Below are 19482 nucleotides of genomic sequence, written 5' to 3'. Positions count from 1 at the left end.
AAAGACAGCTATGAAAACAGACAGGGGTAGTATGCATATAGATGTGTCTTCAAATCTGCATATAAGCAAATTCACGCAATAGTTAATAACAAGTGATATTCTAGTTATCATGTGTTGAAAAATTGACCGGAGCCCATTAGTTGGAGCAGCATTTAAGATTAGTAACTAACGAGTGATAACAAGAATATGATTATTAAATAAGCCCCATAGTTCCATAGACTTAATGCAGAAGAAATTACAATCAACTTGCTTTCATCTCTGCATTGTCCCCAGTATATTTAATGTGTATTATGATATGAAGAACTTGATGTATTGTGGTACAATACAGCTACTCATAGCATTTGTAACATGAATGTTTTCAAATGAGATTGCGAAATTAGGTATAATTATATTTGTTCTGTGATTTGTTAGCAGTAAGGCTGTGTGACTATTGAGGTTTTAATAAATATAATTTGCAGATGCACTAAACCATTTCAGGTTATTGTAAGGTTACTGTTGTCAGGGGTTTATGCTATTGTAGGGTATGAATTCAAGTGCCCAATGGAAACTATTGATTTACATACACTACTTGCATTTTGTATTTGGTTATAGAGTTCTGTGAGAAACTGAGTGTTTATATTGTGAGTTTAAGCAGCACAGTTAGTGAAATGGTTAGCACTACTGTCTCACAGCACTGAGGTTTTGGCTTCGATTGAACCATGGGCCTAACTGTGTGGAGTTTGTATATTCTCCATGTGCTTGCGTGGTACTCTGGTTGCCTCCCACACTTCAATATACACCAGGATCCACCACATGAGAGCACGCAACCAAATTAGGGGCATGACATTGGAAGAATGTTGTGGCCTCAAGCAGGAGGGGGTGAGGTTTTTCTGCATATCCTTATTTTCATCATTCCGGGAGGGTGCCAAGCATTCTCTGTGATACCTGCACTACCGGCTACTCCTCGACGACAGGAGCTGGGCAATGCACAATAATGTCACAGTGCAGCACCTGGCTCCCAGTCACTGAGGAGGTGCCGGCATTTTGATGTCACCCCTTGGAAAGTTGAAACCAGGGTGCGGTCTGCACCCCCATAGCGACAACAGTGGTTGTAAGTAGAGATGAGCGCCTGAAATTTTTCGGGTTTTGTGTTTTGGTTTTGGGTTCGGTTCCGCGGCCGTGTTTTGGGTTCGACCGCGTTTTGGCAAAACCTCACCGAATTTTTTTTGTCGGATTCGGGTGTGTTTTGGATTCGGGTGTTTTTTTTCAAAAAACCCTAAAAAACAGCTTAAATCATAGAATTTGGGGGTCATTTTGATCCCAAAGTATTATTAACCTCAAAAACCATAATTTCCACTCATTTTCAGTCTATTCTGAATACCTCACACCTCACAATATTATTTTTAGTCCTAAAATTTGCACCTAGGTCGCTGGATGACTAAGCTAAGCGACCCTAGTGGCCGACACAAACACCGTGCCCATCTAGGAGTGGCACTGCAGTGTCACGCAGGATGGCCCTTCCAAAAAACCCTCCCCAAACAGCACATGACGCAAAGAAAAAAAGAGGCGCAATGAGGTAGCTGTGTGAGTAAGATAAGCGACCCTAGTGGCCGACACAAACACCGGGCCCATCTAGGAGTGGCACTGCAGTGTCACGCAGGATGGCCCTTCCAAAAAACCCTCCCCAAACAGCACATGACGCAAAGAAAAAAAGAGGCGCAATGAGGTAGCTGTGTGAGTAAGATAAGCGACCCTAGTGGCCGACACAAACACCGGGCCCATCTAGGAGTGGCACTGCAGTGTCACGCAGGATGTCCCTTCCAAAAAACCCTCCCCAAACAGCACATGACGCAAAGAAAAAAAGAGGCGCAATGAGGTAGCTGACTGTGTGAGTAAGATAAGCGACCCTAGTGGCCGACACAAACACCGGGCCCATCTAGGAGTGGCACTGCAGTGTCACGCAGGATGTCCCTTCCAAAAAACCCTCCCCAAACAGCACATGACGCAAAGAAAAAAAGAGGCGCAATGAGGTAGCTGACTGTGTGAGTAAGATAAGCGACCCTAGTGGCCGACACAAACACCGGGCCCATCTAGGAGTGGCACTGCAGTGTCACGCAGGATGTCCCTTCCAAAAAACCCTCCCCAAACAGCACATGACGCAAAGAAAAAAAGAGGCGCAATGAGGTAGCTGACTGTGTGAGTAAGATAAGCGACCCTAGTGGCCGACACAAACACCGGGCCCATCTAGGAGTGGCACTGCAGTGTCACGCAGGATGTCCCTTCCAAAAAAACCTCCCCAAACAGCACATGACGCAAAGAAAAAAAGAGGCGCAATGAGGTAGCTGACTGTGTGAGTAAGATAAGCGACCCTAGTGGCCGACACAAACACCGGGCCCATCTAGGAGTGGCACTGCAGTGTCACGCAGGATGGCCCTTCCAAAAAACCCTCCCCAAACAGCACATGACGCAAAGAAAAAGAAAAGAAAAAAGAGGTGCAAGATGGAATTGTCCTTGGGCCCTCCCACCCACCCTTATGTTGTATAAACAGGACACGCACACTTTAACCAACCCATCATTTCAGTGACAGGGTCTGCCACACGACTGTGACTGATATGACGGGTTGGTTTGGACCCCCCCCAAAAAAGAAGCAATTAATCTCTCCTTGCACAAACTGGCTCTACAGAGGCAAGATGTCCACCTCATCATCATCCTCCGATATATCACCGTGTACATCCCCCTCCTCACAGATTATCAATTCGTCCCCACTGGAATCCACCATCTCAGCACCCTGTGTACTTTGTGGAGGCAATTGCTGCTGGTGAATGTCTCCACGGAGGAATTGATTATAATTCATTTTAATGAACATCATCTTCTCCACATTTTCTGGATGTAACCTCGTACGCCGATTGCTGACAAGGTGAGCGGCGGCACTAAACACTCTTTCGGAGTACACACTTGTGGGAGGGCAACTTAGGTAGAATAAAGCCAGTTTGTGCAAGGGCCTCCAAATTTCCTCTTTTTCCTGCCAGTATAAGTACGGACTGTGTGACGTGCCTACTTGGATGCGGTCACTCATATAATCCTCCACCATTCTTTCAATGGTGAGAGAATCATATGCAGTGACAGTAGACGACATGTCCGTAATCGTTGTCAGGTCCTTCAGTCCGGACCAGATGTCAGCATCAGCAGTCGCTCCAGACTGCCCTGCATCACCGCCAGCGGGTGGGCTCGGAATTCTGAGCCTTTTCCTCGCACCCCCAGTTGCGGGAGAATGTGAAGGAGGAGATGTTGTTGACAGGTCGCGTTCCGCTTGACTTGACAATTTTCTCACCAGCAGGTCTTTCAACCCCAGCAGACTTGTGTCTGCCGGAAAGAGAGATCCAAGGTAGGCTTTAAATCTAGGATCGAGCACGGTGGCCAAAATGTAGTGCTCGGATTTCAACAGATTGACCACCCGTGAATCCTTGTTAAGCGAATTAAGGGCTCCATCCACAAGTCCCACATGCCTAGCGGAATCGCTCCGTGTTAGCTCCTCCTTCAATGTCTCCAGCTTCTTCTGCAAAAGCCTGATGAGGGGAATGACCTGACTCAGGCTGGCAGTGTCTGAACTGACTTCACGTGTGGCAAGTTCAAAGGGCATCAGAACCTTGCACAACGTTGAAATCATTCTCCACTGCGCTTGAGACAGGTGCATTCCACCTCCTATATCGTGCTCAATTGTATAGGCTTGAATGGCCTTTTGCTGCTCCTCCAACCTCTGAAGCATATAGAGGGTTGAATTCCACCTCGTTACCACTTCTTGCTTCAGATGATGGCAGGGCAGGTTCAGTAGTTTTTGGTGGTGCTCCAGTTTTCTGTACGTGGTGCCTGTACGCCGAAAGTGTCCAGCAATTCTTCTGGCCACCGACAGCATCTCTTGCACGCCCCTGTCGTTTTTTAAAAAATTCTGCACCACCAAATTCAAGGTATGTGCAAAACATGGGACGTGCTGGAATTTGCCCAGATTTAATGCACACACAATATTGCTGGCGTTGTCCGCTGCCACAAATCCACAGGAGAGTCCAATTGGGGTAAGCCATTCCGCGATGATCTTCCTCAGTTGCCGTAAGAGGTTTTCAGCTGTGTGCGTATTCTGGAAACCGGTGATACAAAGCGTAGCCTGCCTAGGAAAGAGTTGGCGTTTGCGAGATGCTGCTACTGGTGCCGCCGCTGCTGTTCTTGCGGCGGGAGTCCATACATCTACCCAGTGGGCTGTCACAGTCATATAGTCCTGACCCTGCCCTGCTCCACTTGTCCACATGTCCGTGGTTAAGTGGACATTGGGTACAGCTGCATTTTTTAGGACACTGGTGACTCTTTTTCTGAGGTCTGTGTACATTTTCGGTATCGCCTGCCTAGAGAAATGGAACCTAGATGGTATTTGGTACCGGGGACACAGTACCTCCAACAAGTCTCTAGTTGGCTCTGCAGTAATGATGGATACCGGAACCACGTTTCTCACCACCCAGGATGTCAAGGCCTCAGTTATCCGCTTTGCAGTAGGATGACTGCTGTGATATTTCATCTTCCTCGCAAAGGACTGTTGGACAGTCAATTGCTTGGTGGAAGTAGTACAAGTGGTCTTACGACTTCCCCTCTGGGATGACCATCGACTCCCAGCAGCAACAACAGCAGCGCCAGCAGCAGTAGGCGTTACACGCAAGGATGCATCGGAGGAATCCCAGGCAGGAGAGGAATCATCAGAATTGCCAGTGACATGGCCTGCAGGACTATTGGCATTCCTGGGGAAGGAGGAAATTGACACTGAGGGAGTTGGTGGGGTGGTTTGCGTGAGCTTGGTTACAAGAGGAAGGGATTTACTGGTCAGTGGACTGCTTCCGCTGTCGGCCCAAGTTTTTGAACTTGTCACTGACTTATTATGAATGCGCTGCAGGTGACGAATAAGGGAGGATGTTCCGAGGTGGTTAACGTCCTTACCCCTACTTATTACAGCTTGACAAAGGGAACACACGGCTTGACACCTGTTGTCCGCATTTCTGGTGAAATACTTCCACACCGAAGAGCTGATTTTTTTGGTATTTTCACCAGGCATGTCAACGGCCATATTCCTCCCACGGACAACAGGTGTCTCCCCGGGTGCCTGACTTAAACAAACCACCTCACCATCAGAATCCTCCTGGTCAATTTCCTCCCCAGCGCCAGCAACACCCATATCCTCCTCATCCTGGTGTACTTCAACACTGACATCTTCAATCTGACTATCAGGAACTGGACTGCGGGTGCTCCTTCCATCACTTGCAGGGGGCGTGCAAATGGTGGAAGGCGCATGCTCTTCACGTCCAGTGTTGGGAAGGTCAGGCATCGCAACCGACACAATTGGAGTCGGACTCTCCTTGTGGATTTGGGATTTCGAAGAACGCACAGTTCTTTGCGGTGCTACTGCTTTTGCCAGCTTGAGTCTTTTCATTTTTCTAGCGAGAGGCTAAGTGCTTCCATCCTCATGTGAAGCTGAACCACTAGCCATGAACATAGGCCAGGGCCTCAGCCGTTCCTTGCCACTCCGTGTGGTAAATGGCATATTGCAAGTTTACGCTTCTCCTCCGACAATTTTATTTTAGGTTTTGGAGTCCTTTTTTTACTGATATTTGGTGTTTTGGATTTGACATGCTCTGTACTATGACATTGGGCATCGGCCTTGGCAGACGACGTTGCTGGCATTTCATCGTCTCGGCCATGACTAGTGGCAGCAGCTTCAGCACGAGGTGGAAGTGGATCTTGATCTTTCCCTAATTTTGGAACCTCAACATTTTTGTTCTCCATATTTTAATAGGCACAACTAAAAGGCACCTCAGGTAAACAATGGAGATGGATGGATACTAGTATACAATTATGGATGGACTGCCGAGTGCCGACACAGAGGTAGCTACAGCCGTGGACTACTGTACTGTGTCTGCTGCTAATATAGACTGGTTAATAAAGAGATGTAGTATGTATGTATAAAGAAGAAAGAAAAAAAAAACACGGGTAGGTGGTATACAATTATGGACGGACTGCCGAGTGCCGACACAGAGGTAGCTACAGCCGTGGACTACTGTACTGTGTCTGCTGCTAATATAGACTGGTTGATAAAGAGATGTAGTATGTATGTATAAAGAAGAAAGAAAAAAAAACCACGGGTAGGTGGTATACAATTATGGATGGACTGCCGAGTGCCGACACAGAGGTAGCTACAGCCGTGGACTACTGTACTGTGTCTGCTGCTAATATAGACTGGTTGATAAAGAGATGTAGTATGTATGTATAAAGAAGAAAGAAAAAAAAACCACGGGTAGGTGGTATACAATTATGGACGGACTGCCGAGTGCCGACACAGAGGTAGCTACAGCCGTGGACTACTGTACTGTGTCTGCTGCTAATATAGACTGGTTGATAAAGAGATGTAGTATGTATGTATAAAGAAGAAAGAAAAAAAAACCACGGGTAGGTGGTATACAATTATGGATGGACTGCCGAGTGCCGACACAGAGGTAGCTACAGCCGTGGACTACTGTACTGTGTCTGCTGCTAATATAGACTGGTTGATAAAGAGATGTAGTATGTATGTATAAAGAAGAAAGAAAAAAAAACCACGGGTAGGTGGTATACAATTATGGACGGACTGCCGAGTGCCGACACAGAGGTAGCTACAGCCGTGGACTACAGTACTGTGTCTGCTGCTAATATAGACTGGTTGATAATGAGATGTAGTATGTATGTATAAAGAAGAAAGAAAAAAAAAACACGGGTAGGTGGTATACAATTATGGATGGACTGCCGAGTGCCGACACAGAGGTAGCTACAGCCGTGAACTACCGTACTGTGTCTGCTGCGACTGGATGATAAATAATGATATAAAAAATATATATATATCACTACTGCAGCCGGACAGGTATATATTATATAATGACGGACCTGCTGGACACTGTCTGTCAGCAGAATGAGTTTTTTATAGAATAAAAAAAAAAACACCACACAAGTCACACGACGAGTGTTTAACTTTTTCAGGCAATCACAATATAGTATACTACTAACTATACTGGTGGTCAGTGTGGTCAGGTCACTGGTCAGTCACACTGGCAGTGGCACTCCTGCAGCAAAAGTGTGCACTGTTTAATTTTAATAATATGTACTCCTGGCTCCTGCTATAACCTATAACTGGCACTGCTCCCCAGTCTCCCCCACAATTATAAGCTGTGTGAGCACAGTCAGATATATACATAGATGATGCAGCACACTGGGCTGAGCAGTGCACACAGATATGGTATGTGACTGAGTCACTGTGTATCGTTTTTTTCAGGCAGAGAACGGATTATATTAAATAAAACTGCACTGTCTGGTGGTCACTGTGGTCAGTCACTACTAAACTCTGCACTCTCTACAGTACTCCTAAGCTCCAGTAAATCAAGTGTCTCTGTTTAAAATCAATCTCACTCTCTCTCTTCTAATCTAAATGGAGAGGACGCCAGCCACGTCCTCTCCCTATGAATCTCAATGCACGTGTGAAAATGGCGGCGACGCGCGGCTTCTTATATAGAATCCGAGTCTCGCGATAGAATCCGAGCCTCGCGAGAATCCGACAGCGTCATGATGACGTTCGGGCGCGCTCGGGTTAACCGAGCAAGGCGGGAAGATCCGAGTCGCTCGGACCCGTGAAAAAAAACATGAAGTTCGGGCGGGTTCGGATTCCGAGGAACCGAACCCGCTCATCTCTAGTTGTAAGCTCTACTGGGTCAGGGACTAATGTGAATGGCCAAACATTTTCTGCAAAGCGCTGTGGAATGTGTATGTACTATATAAATAGCTGGTAATAATGAACTCAACCTATGTATGAACCCTCTGTTACCACCCAGCTATGGTCTGTAAGTGGAGATGTGACTGTGTTGTGTACGTCTCAGTATCGCCTATAGTTGGTTACAGTTGGCTCCGGAGCATGCAACAGGATACCACCTTCAGCACCACTTCAATGGGTAGCTCATCCTGCCCTTGAGAGTTCCTAGACGAGGCAGCTGTCTAGAGTGCACTACAATACTATAGGTTACAGTGGGCATGATGAGCAATGCACTGAAGTGTAACATGCAGTAGGGAATTACAGAGAATGGAAAAAGAACAGTTGAGGTTGAGTCTATTATGCAGCAATAAGAAGAGACCATGCAATGGCAAAAACACACGTAACAGACATAAGGATGAAGACTGGGATACCACAAATATACACTGCTCAAAAAAATAAAGGGAACACTTAAACAACACAATGTAACTCCAAGTCAATCACACTTCTGTGAAATCAAACTGTCCACTTAGGAAGCAACACTGATTGACAATCAATTTCACATGCTGTTGTGCAAATGGAATAGACAACAGGTGGAAATTATAGGCAATTAGCAAGACACCCCCAATAAAGGAGTTGATCTGCAGGTGGTGACCAAAGACCACTTCTCAGCTCCTATGCTTTCTGGCTGATGTTTTGGTCACTTTTGAAAGCTGGCGGTGCTTTCACTCTAGTGGTAGCATGAGACAGAGTCTACAACCCACACAAGAGGCTCAGGTAGTGCAGGTCATCCAGGATGGCACATCAATGCGAGCTGTGGCAAGAAGGTTTGCTGTGTCTGTCAGCGTAGTGTCCAGAGCATGGAGGCGCTACCAGGAGACAGGCCAGTACATCAGGAGACGTGGAGGAGGCCGTAGCAGGGCAACAACCCAGCAGCAGGACCGCTACCTCCGCCTTTGTGCAAGGAGGAACAGGAGGAGCACTGCCAGAGCCCTGCAAAATGACCTCCAGCAAGCCGCAAATGTGCATGTGTCTACTCAAACGATCAGAAACAGACTCCATGAGGGTTGTATGAGGGCCCGACGTCCACCTGTGGGGTTTGTGCTTACAGCCCAACACCGTGCAGAACGTTTGGCATTTGCCAGAGAACACCAAGATTGGCAAATTCGCCACTGGTGCCCTGTGCTCTTCACAGATGAAAGCAGGTTCTCACTGAGCACATGCGACAGACGTGACAGAGTCTGGAGACGCCAAGGAGAATGTTCTGCTGCCTGCAACATCCTCCAGCATGACCGGTTTGGCAGTGGGTCAGTAATGGTGTAGGGTGGCATTTCTTTGGGGGGCCGCACAGCCCTCCATGTGCTCGCCAGAGGTAGACTGACTGCCATTAGGTACCGAGATGAGATCCTCAGACCCCTTGTGAGACCATATGCTGGTGCTGTTGGCCCTTGGTTCCTCCTAATGCAAGACAATGCTAGACCTCATGTGGCTGGAGTGTGTCATCAGTTCCTGCAAGACGAAGAAATTGATGCTATGGACTGGCCCGCCCGTTCCCCAGACCTGAATCCAATTGAGCACATCTGGGACATCATGTCTCGCTCCATCCACCAACGCCACATTGCACCACAGGCTGTACAGGAGTTGGCGGATGCTTTAGTCCAGGTCTGGGAGGAGATCCCTCAGGAGACCATCCGCCACCTCATCAGGAGCATGCCCAGGCGTTGTAGGGAGGTCATACAGGCACTTGGAGGCCACACACACTACTGAGCCTCATTTTGACTTGTTTTAAGGATATTACATCAAAGTTGGATCAGCCTGTAGTGTGTTTTTCCACTTTAATTTTGAGGGTGACTCCAAATCCAGACCTCCATGGATTAATAAATTTGATTTCCATTGATAATTTGTGTGTGATTTTGTTGTCAGCACATTCAACTATGTAAAGAACAAAGTATTTAATAAGAATATTTCATTCATTCAGATCTAGGATGTGTTGTTTAAGTGTTCCCTTTATTTTTTTGAGCAGTGTATGTTAATAAAATTATATTTATGTGCCCTGCTCTTATGGGAGCAATCCAGGTGGGTGTGAGAAGTTGGGGAGTCCACTTGCACCCGGCAGAAATGTCCCTGCTGAGACTGGTCCCGGCATTTTCCCATCTTGCTCAGAGGACAGCCTTGGTATTCTCCTCCCTCAGATTCCCACACACCTGGAGGGGGGAACCCAAAGGTAGTCCCTGTGTTTTTAGCTGTAGAGGGAAGCCTGAAACTTGTGTAGGCCTGGTCCTGGTGTTCTCAGGAGTGTGTCTGGGTTTGGGCTGGTCTAGGCCAAATCTCGGTGCTAAAGGCCGCTTTGAGGATCAGACCAACAGATAGAGGTCAGGAGAGGACACTGGGCAGCTGCATCGACAGGCAGGTAGACTAGGCAGGTGGAGGCCAGAAGCGGGTGTGAGGCAGTCCGTGGTGGCTGGGGTCAGCAAAATGTGGCTGTGTCTGGAATAGCAGGCCACATGTTCCAGGAACCGCGCTTTCATCCTCCACCGTGAGAAGATAACAAGCAGCAGTGAACAGGCAAAGCTGTACTGGCATGACAATGGAGCTGGAGCTTTGCCATGGAAGCAGTCAGATGAGGTGGTGGGGTCCTGGCTGGTAGGCCACAACTCACAGAGGTAAGGATATTGCACCCAGCTGAAGACTGGCCAGCACATCATATCTGGCACCACAAGCAACAACCCTATGACAAAGCATGGATACAGGTGGTTGATTGCAGGGTGATCATGGGGTGATTGTAAAGACAAGGATGGGAGTTCTGTGAGCATGTGCCCAAGCCTACTTAAAAGCTCCAACATAAGGACATCATGAAAGCACTGTGTAAAACAATCATTAACTGTCAGTGAGTAAAAAAAGCTAAAAACATCTGGAGATGTAATTTTCAATATTTATTTTATATCTCATTTGCTCTTTGTTCATATTAATTGTTTTAGTGCGTTTTAAACAGCTGTGCTATTACGACCTCTCACTTGGCAAACCTGCTGTAGCTACTGTGATCAGAATATAATTGATTCACACTGAAGGAGCAGACCCTTGAAGAAGGTGATTCACACACCAAAATGGCTGTTGGGCTGGGATGTATTACTATGCCTTATTGGACATGAAAATTGTTAATTCTGCTTCTGAGACATATCTTGTCTACAACTACGGCTCAGTGATTTGTTTAAATAATAGGATTGAGATTTGTTTGCATGGGTATGCTGACCTCTGTTAGCCCTCATGGAGCTGCAGATACAAAAAGACGGCACAGCAGGTACTCAGCATGTACTCAAAGGCTTATAGGTGAAAAAAAAACAATGGACCTGATTCAGACCTCCTCGCTGCTGTGTGTTTTCGCACAGCGGGAGATCGGGTCATAACTGTGCATGCCCCGCAATGCGCATGTGTGTCGGACAACAACAAAGGGCATCGCCGGTCAGTGACAGGATGGTGTGAAAATTTAATTTGCACGGGCATTCGCAAGGTGATTGACAGGAAGAGGCCATTTGTGGGTGATAACTGACTGTTTACCGGGAGTGTCCAGAAAGACGCAGGCGTTCCCAAGCGTTTTCAGGGAGGGTGTCTGACGTTAGCTCTGGCCCCGATCAGTCTGTTCTCATCGCACTGGAGGAGTAAGTCCTGGGCTGCACAGAGACTGCACACACTGAATCAGGTTGCGAACAGATTTGCAGCTGCCCACATGCGATCGCACACTTGCACGGGCGAATTTCCACTCCTCCTTAGGCGGCGACTATCCTCCTTAGGCGGCGACTATCCGATCGCAGGTCAGCAACACCAGGAGCACAGCGATCAGATCTGAATCACCCCCAATGCTTCGAATATCATCACTGCTTTTTCAAGCAGTGTATGAGTGTGTGTTTGTGACTTTAGAGCTACTATTCGTCCACTCCTCTTATATGACTGTGTATAATTATTGCATAACAAAAAAATACAGGAAAACAAGCTACAGATGTAAGAAAATTATCTTCGTTTTTAAAACCATGAGATCCGGATTTACATTCCAAGTTTTATTAGAATATGTGTGTTAAAATTAAAACATACCCTTTTCACATGAAAATGTAGCGTGATACATTGCCAATGGATAGTTACAGCATTTTATAAGTCCACTAAACCTAAAATGGTTTCTTATCTAAAACTGCCAATGAAAGTTAAAAAAAAAACAAAAACATAATTTGACACAATGTAACTTGAGCTAGACTGGTCAGTGCATTTTTTGTGTATCATCATTCTGGACAACAATAACACCCCTTTCAGACATATCCTTTCTACCCAGGATATTGCCAGGCTTGCAGCTTGACCCAGATCTTGGCTGTGTGTGACTGGATGTCCTGGGTCCATGACCCTGATTAATGTCAGGTTTATTCCCGAGACCGACCCTGGTTGCCTGTAGTGTGAACGGTGCAACCCGGAGTTCTAGATCCGGGTTGCACTGTAAATACTTTGATTGGCTGTTTGAGGAGCTTGGAAGCAAAAGAAAGTGTACCCTTTCATTGACTAACACTGAATGCCAGGGCAAACAAGGGTTCAGTGTGAAATGGTTTGACCCGTGATTTTCCTGGGTCCAAGGTGTTGCGTGAAAGGGGATCTCTAGCTGAGACACAGGTTGAAGCAGTTTTCAAAAACCCAGGTCGAAGCCGTGTCGGCGCCCCAGTTCATGTCTGTATAAATAATTTTTGTATTCATTTAAGTGCGTCTATCATCCACAAAGAGTGGAAACATGCATTTTGTAGCAAAATTTATCTATAAATAACAATTTACTAAACTTCATAACAATTTACTAAGCTCCAGCGACATCACAGTCACATAAATGTACTGATTCCTAGAAGATTATAAGGCTGTCTTCTCCTAGACTGTGGTGTGCAGACAGGGGCGTAGCTACACCTTTGGAGGCCCCCCTCCCCCCGGCCACAGACTACTTACGTAGGGCTCAGTCCCTCAACCTGTTTCCCCCGATCCGATGGTGGACAGACAGCGGGTGGAGCCGGCATGCTGGCTACTATGCAGGACCACCCGGCCTTGCTCTGTTCTCTCTCCTCACTGACTTGAACAGGGAGGAGGCAGGGCTGTGGTCCGGGGATGTCCCTGCAAGAAAAGCCGCCCGCACGCCGGCTCCGGAGGGAGGGAGAGTGCAGGGCAAGGAGAGTGCAGGGCCCCAGAGGCAGCCATGGCCCCATAGCAGCTGCACTCCCTGCACCTATGGTAGCTACGTCCATGTGCGCAGGGTAAGGGGTGGGGGGAGCAGGTACTAATTTCCCGGACCTGGGCTTCTTGGAGGAGCCCAGCAGGGGGCCCGGGTCTACACACCCCTGCCCCCTGACCAATCAGCTGGCAGCAGCCCAGCACACACTGCTGTGTGTTGGGCTGAAGAAGGTTCCAGGAGGCTGCTGCCACTGAGTGCAGCAGTCTCCCCTGGCTGGAGGAGGGGATGAGTGGTTGGACTTATCGTGCCCCCCACCCCCACCCCCTGCAGGTCAACCATGCTTTGAAGTATTTTCAAAACTTTTCTTGAAGGGAGCATGGCCATAACTATCCATGAATAGGCCACACCTCCTTACCTGCGGGGGCCCGGGAATGAATTCTATGCTCTGCTCGTAGATGTTCGTTTAGCCATTAAAATGGATGTCTCCCCCTATGTGTAACTTATAGCTGCTCTTGTCACAACTCGTACCTTCAACGGTTACTATTTATAATGAATGAAGGAGAATAGAGTACTGTATAATAATATTAACACATTGTAATGAATTTATATGCAACAAAATGAAGATATAAAAGTAGTGTTTATTCTAGCACCCTGCACCTCTCATAATTTGTGCAGTTCCTCTTTCCAGCCTGTGGTGTCGCTCTGTGCTCCGGATGCTTCTAGCACATGCTGATCTATATCTCAGTCCTGAGATACAGACTGTAGTCTGCTAGAAGACCCAGAGCAGACAGCGACACTCCAGGGCCAGGCAGAAAGGAGGAACTGCACGGTTTGTGAGGGGTGCAAGGTGCTAGAATGAACACTATAAAAGCATAACACAAACATTTAATAAACTGCATTTATTAAATGTTTATTAATTAACTGCATTAGTTAAATATTGTTCAATCGTCTTCCGGAAAGTAATGTATCACTAGGCTGCGTTTTAAGATTTTATATTCTAAGATCAATTGTTGTGGATAATTAATCAGTCTACAAAGCAAAACAACATTCACAAGTTTCACAACAACTAAAGAAAAACATAAAAAACCAATAAGAATAGAACTTGGATTAATAGAGCAGTTAGTATAGACACATTTGTTTTAGCTAAAGTTGGGAAACTGGTGTTTGTGCCACTTGCAGTGAAAATGTAATACAAATATATTTGCATATCATTAGTAACTCATTTTGTATGTATAATGTCTAGTGACCATTCAGCATGAATTCAGCACTGAGACTATGGGTATATACAGTATATACAGTATGTATACATTGTAGACTGTTCTTTTGCATGTGTCAGTGTGAAGCATGAACTGTTTACAGTGTTATGCTGCATAGACCCCAGGCTACATTACCACAAACGTATCCTGCACAGGCAATGTTGATATAACTGCTAATCTGTTGATTATTGTAGGCTCCAGCGTTACAATGTGTATCTATACTTTGAGCTTCATGACATTTTCTCCGCATATGCTTCAATAATCTATACACAGGAAAAAGGACTAATGTAGACAGTTTGCCGGGAAATGGTTTAATTTTTCCACATTCTTGGCAATAAGCTAAGAGCACAAGGCTTTTGGGAGGTAGGAGGCATGCAAGTCTTCTGTTTTCTAACTAACTACATTAGATCTCTGCATTCCTGACATGCCATTCATTTACAATTAAAAACACATCTCGGATTCTCAACTAGCCATACCAGGCAATATTGTTAATACACAGCCATTTAACATATCACCTAACATTTATTAACAATAACATTTATTTATATAGTGCCAGCATACTGCACTAGACATTTGAAATCCCTAAAAAAAATTAGGCTTAAAATCTGCTAAAATGAAATGTACCAAATATAAACAATCTACTTTTAAAAACAAAATAACGTGCTTCGAAAAATATAAGGATATATGAGTATTTGTTCTGGTGTATACACCCCCCATGTACCAAATATCCTGCCTGTTTGCACATACTGTAGTGTGTTCTACTCGATCACAACATAAAAGGGGGTATTCAGTTCTCAGCTATGTACGGTTGTAATGGGCAGTTGCCCAAATCCCTGAGTAATAGCCCAATATTGCTCATTTTCTTACCTCTGTGAGGGGGGGACTGGCAAAGTTCGTATCCCCGATGTGCTAGCACTTTCACCATTCCCATGGTATTTTTATGGCACTTCATATTGAGCTCACTAATCCCCATGTAATACATAGGAGTATGCCAAAATTTCAACATTTACTGCAACCTAATTGGAAGCACAATGGGTGAGATGCCCCCAAAAATGATTTGGGTATGATTTCCTGGTATCTCTGTAAAAGACTGCTCGCTATATGCCTGGCTGATACCTGCTGACTGCACAAACAGTCCAGTCTGTCAAAGCATTGATCCAGCAAACTGTTCATGGTGTCAGCACTTTAGTGATCCATCAGAACAACTACTTTGTACAATGTATATAGAAATATGCAGAGCAGCATTGGGCACTGCAACCTATCAGTGAGGTGCATTGATGAACACACAGTGTATCCTTACATTTCTGAGTATTAAACTTCCTTGTCACTTTCACAGTTAAGATAAAACTATTTAAGTAGGAGAGCCTTTACACATACTTGTTTAGACTCCCAACCAAGAAGAAATTGGATAGGAGCAATTGTCTGAACATCAAAGCTAAATCTTTTGGTTTGCGTTCCAATGAAAACTTTGCGTGACCTTCAGAACATCTTTCTGGCTTCTACACAAACAAAAAGCTATTTGGTGAAGGGATACATTGTACTTAGAGGAGGTTGGAATTGTGACTCATAGCTGTATGAGTGATATTGAAGAAACAAGCACAAACCTGTGCCTCTGCTAGGGTACAGCCATTGCTTCTAAACAGGGTTCAGAAACTGTATTCCGCTCACTATGACTCCTGCTCAGATGGAGAACACAATCACTGAAGAGGAAACTTTTTCTTGTTTGTGGGGGTTTAGTGAATTAAAAATACATTGTTACAAATAGCACCATTTACTTGTATCCAATATCCATGTGACATTAATATGGTGGTATGTTGTTAATATAAGGAACGGAGATATTTGGTGAATACTCTGGATTCTTTGCTTCTGGATTCAGAGATGTAATACAACGTTGCATTTGCCAATCTGTATACAGCGGTTGTGCTAATGCTGCAGCTACAGGGAGTTGTATAGAGGCGTCCATAAATGGCATCTCTACCCCGCTGACTACTGACAAAGATGCAACAATCGGAAGCACATCGGACTAACATCGACCTTCAGAGTAATGGGCCCTACAGACATGCCGATTCGCCACCGAGGTGCCCGACGGACGATACGGCCGACGGGCGACCCGGCGGCGGGGGGGCAGTGACGGGAGGAGTGAAGTTTCTTCACTCCCCCCGTCACGCGGCTCCATTGAAGTGCAGGCAAATATGGACGAGATCGTCCATATTGGCCTGCATGCACAGCCGACGGGGGACCAGCGATGAACGAGCGCGGGGCCGCGCATCGTTCATCGCTGGAGCCTCCACACTGAAAGATATGAACGAGATCGTTCATATCTTTCAAACAAATCGGCATGTGTGTAGGGCCTACAACCCTCTTCTCACGCAGCATGGCCGCTGGAAGGACATGCCTGCTTTTCAGCCACCACTCCCCATTACCTCCCACAAGCGGTGCCTGACTGTCAATCACTTTGCGTCTAATCCTCACTGTGGCTGATGTCACAAAACCATAGTGGCACATGTACAGTGTGCCTTACACGCATGCGCAGTGGCTGATGTCACAAGACCGTAGTGTCACATGTACAGTGTGCCTTACACACATGCGCAGTGGCTGATGTCACAAGACCGTAGTGTCACATGTACAGTGTGCCTTACACACATGCGCAGTGGTGATGTCACAAGACCATAGTGGCATATGTGCAGTGTGATTTATAGGCACTGGCTGTGGCTAGGGTTGCCACCTCATCCCTTTAATTCTGGACACATTCATTACACAGGTTCTGTGGCTGGCTGACTTCAAGACTCCATTTCACCTGGTTTTAATCAGCCACAGAACCTGTGTAATTAATATGTGTCCAGAATTAAAGGGATGTGGTGGTAGCCCTAGGTGTGGCTGATGTCACAAGACTATAGTGGTACATGTACAGTGTACACGCATGCGCAGTAGCTGATGTCACAAGACTATAGTGGTACATGTACAGTGTGACTTACACACATTGGCTTCGGCTGATGTCACAAGACCATAGTGGCACATATACGCAGTGTGCCTTACACGCATGTGCAGTAGCTGATGTCAGAAGACCATAGTGGCACATGTACAGTGTGCCTTACACGCATGTGCAGTAGCTGATGTCAGAAGACCATAGTGGCACATGTACAGTGTGCCTTACACGCATGTGCAGTAGCTGATGTCACAAGACCATAGTGGCACATATACGCAGTGTGCCTTACACGCATGTGCAGTAGCTGATGTCAGAAGACCATAGTGGCACATGTACAGTGTGCCTTACACGCATGCGCAGTAGCTGATGTCACAAGACCATAGTGGCACATATACGCAGTGTGCCTTACACGCATGTGCAATAGCTGATGTCAGAAGACCATAGTGGCACATGTACAGTGTGCCTTACACGCATGCGCAGTGGGAAGAAAATCACTCCACAATATCGAGTTTACAAAGGCACTGTGATAACATTTTGTACAACACAAACTTATTCATACCTTAGGTTAAATAAAATAGTGCAAATACCACTGTGGTAAGGAAGAAAGAAAAACATTCTCACCGGTTGCAAATATTCACTTGGGGTTAAGGATTCATTCTGTACTGTGTTTTGCTGGGTAACCGTGTCTTCTCTCTTCCTTTCTTTCTGTCCTGCTTCATCCTCATCATAATCATCAGGGCTCTACAGAAGTATAAACAAATATGATAAAAGAGGTCATTAATTGTTCTAATTTGAATTAAATACATTCCATTTAAATACATGTAACAATAATCTAGGAAAAACATTTTTTTTTCTAACAAAAGCTTAGCAATATAATTGTAGGTGGACATGGAGCCTGTGGGCATGGAGTGCTTTAATGGATAGTTCCACTTTCAGGTAACTCTAAACAGTTGCTCACTGACTCAACTGATAACCCTGGGACAGTCGCAGACCCAGAGAAACTTTGAAGAATGCTTAAAATACATTCCGTGTGAAAATTAGAGATATTTCCAGTGGTGCATAACATTTGATGTGATTTTGCTAACAGAGGATGGCATTATGTGTTATGTCTGCCTGAAGTCCTGCCTGCTCCGGACACTACTCCTATATTGCTCTTGTTAAGCGCGGCTTTTTATGCTTGCACATGTGCAGTCTGCACAGCGGCTGATCGCGTTTCTGTGACCACTCATATGTGCAAATTATGTATCCCCACAGCACCGGGCTATAAAGGGACACAGGTCACCAGGAAGTCTGTTATGGCAAGACCCCTCTAGTGACTGATTTATTCATACTTCACTCTGTTATGATATTCAGTATCGCTGTGATACTGTAAGTCTCTAAGTACTGAGAGAAGTAAAATTTTTATACCTCTCTCGTTGCCCTTTCTTCGCAACTTGAAGGAACATGTATAGAGCAAACCCACTCTTGCAGTGAGAAGTTATATGTTAACTGCAAAACAATAAGTGTCAGGTTAAGTGTCTGTTTTGCTAAAAGTATATGCTAAATAACTTTCCTACTTCTAATATGAACTAGGTGCTAACATGAACACTGGCTCCCAACTTCCCCAACATTTACTCAAATGCCTAGTTTATGCATATATCAAGGTGCTCTGAGAACTACTATCACATTATTATACACAACTTGGAGAGAAGTGTGTGTAGTAAGGGCTCCCATGTGAGCAGCAGCGGCTTTTCGTCACACCAGGTTCCGTTTTGCTTCATTTGTGACTTTGTATGTGTGTAAAATCAATTCCTGGGCACTTTAAGTCGCATTTTAGCATCTCTGGTACACTGGGGGGTAAATTTACTAAGGTGGGAGATTTTTAGAACTGGTGATGTTGCCCATAGCAACCAATCAGATTATATCTATTATCTGCTAGAAGCAGCTAGATAAATGGTAAGTAGAATCTGATTGGTTGCCATGGGCAACATCACCAGTTCTAAAAATCTCCCACCTTAGTACATTTACTCCTGGGTCTGATACAGATGAGCATACAAAGCAAAGAAGTACACAACTGTGCAAAACCATGCTACACTGCAGATGGGGCAGATGTAACGTGCGGAGAGATTTAGATTTGGGTTGATTATAGTGTTTCTGTGCAGGGTAAATACTAGCGGTTTTTGCATGTAGCCCACAGTTGATGTACAGCTTTATTTTTACTGTACATTGCAATTTAGATTTCAGTTTGAACACACCCCACCCAAATTTAAATCTATGTGCACATTTTACATTTGCCCCACCTGCAGTGCAACATGGTTTAGCCCAGTTATGTGTTTTACTTTGCTTACAAACC

The 19482-nt window shown here is 45.6% G+C and overlaps 1 protein-coding gene across 4 annotated transcripts in view; it reads right to left on the bottom strand.

The window, feature by feature from the left end:
• PAWR (pro-apoptotic WT1 regulator) overlaps nt 1–19482 on the bottom strand; it is a 243645-nt gene that overhangs the window by 59173 nt on the left and 164990 nt on the right. For all 4 annotated transcript variants that reach the window (XM_063927391.1, XM_063927388.1, XM_063927390.1 and 1 more), the window contains exon 3: nt 17772–17891. In XM_063927391.1, coding sequence (XP_063783461.1) covers nt 17772–17891 — 120 coding nt within the window. The remainder of the gene's footprint in view (nt 1–17771; nt 17892–19482) is intronic.

The sequence above is a fragment of the Pseudophryne corroboree genome, chromosome 6, assembly GCF_028390025.1.
Source record: "Pseudophryne corroboree isolate aPseCor3 chromosome 6, aPseCor3.hap2, whole genome shotgun sequence".
Classification (NCBI taxonomy): domain Eukaryota; kingdom Metazoa; phylum Chordata; class Amphibia; order Anura; family Myobatrachidae; genus Pseudophryne; species Pseudophryne corroboree.
This window is presented reverse-complemented; position numbering and strand designations above follow the sequence as displayed.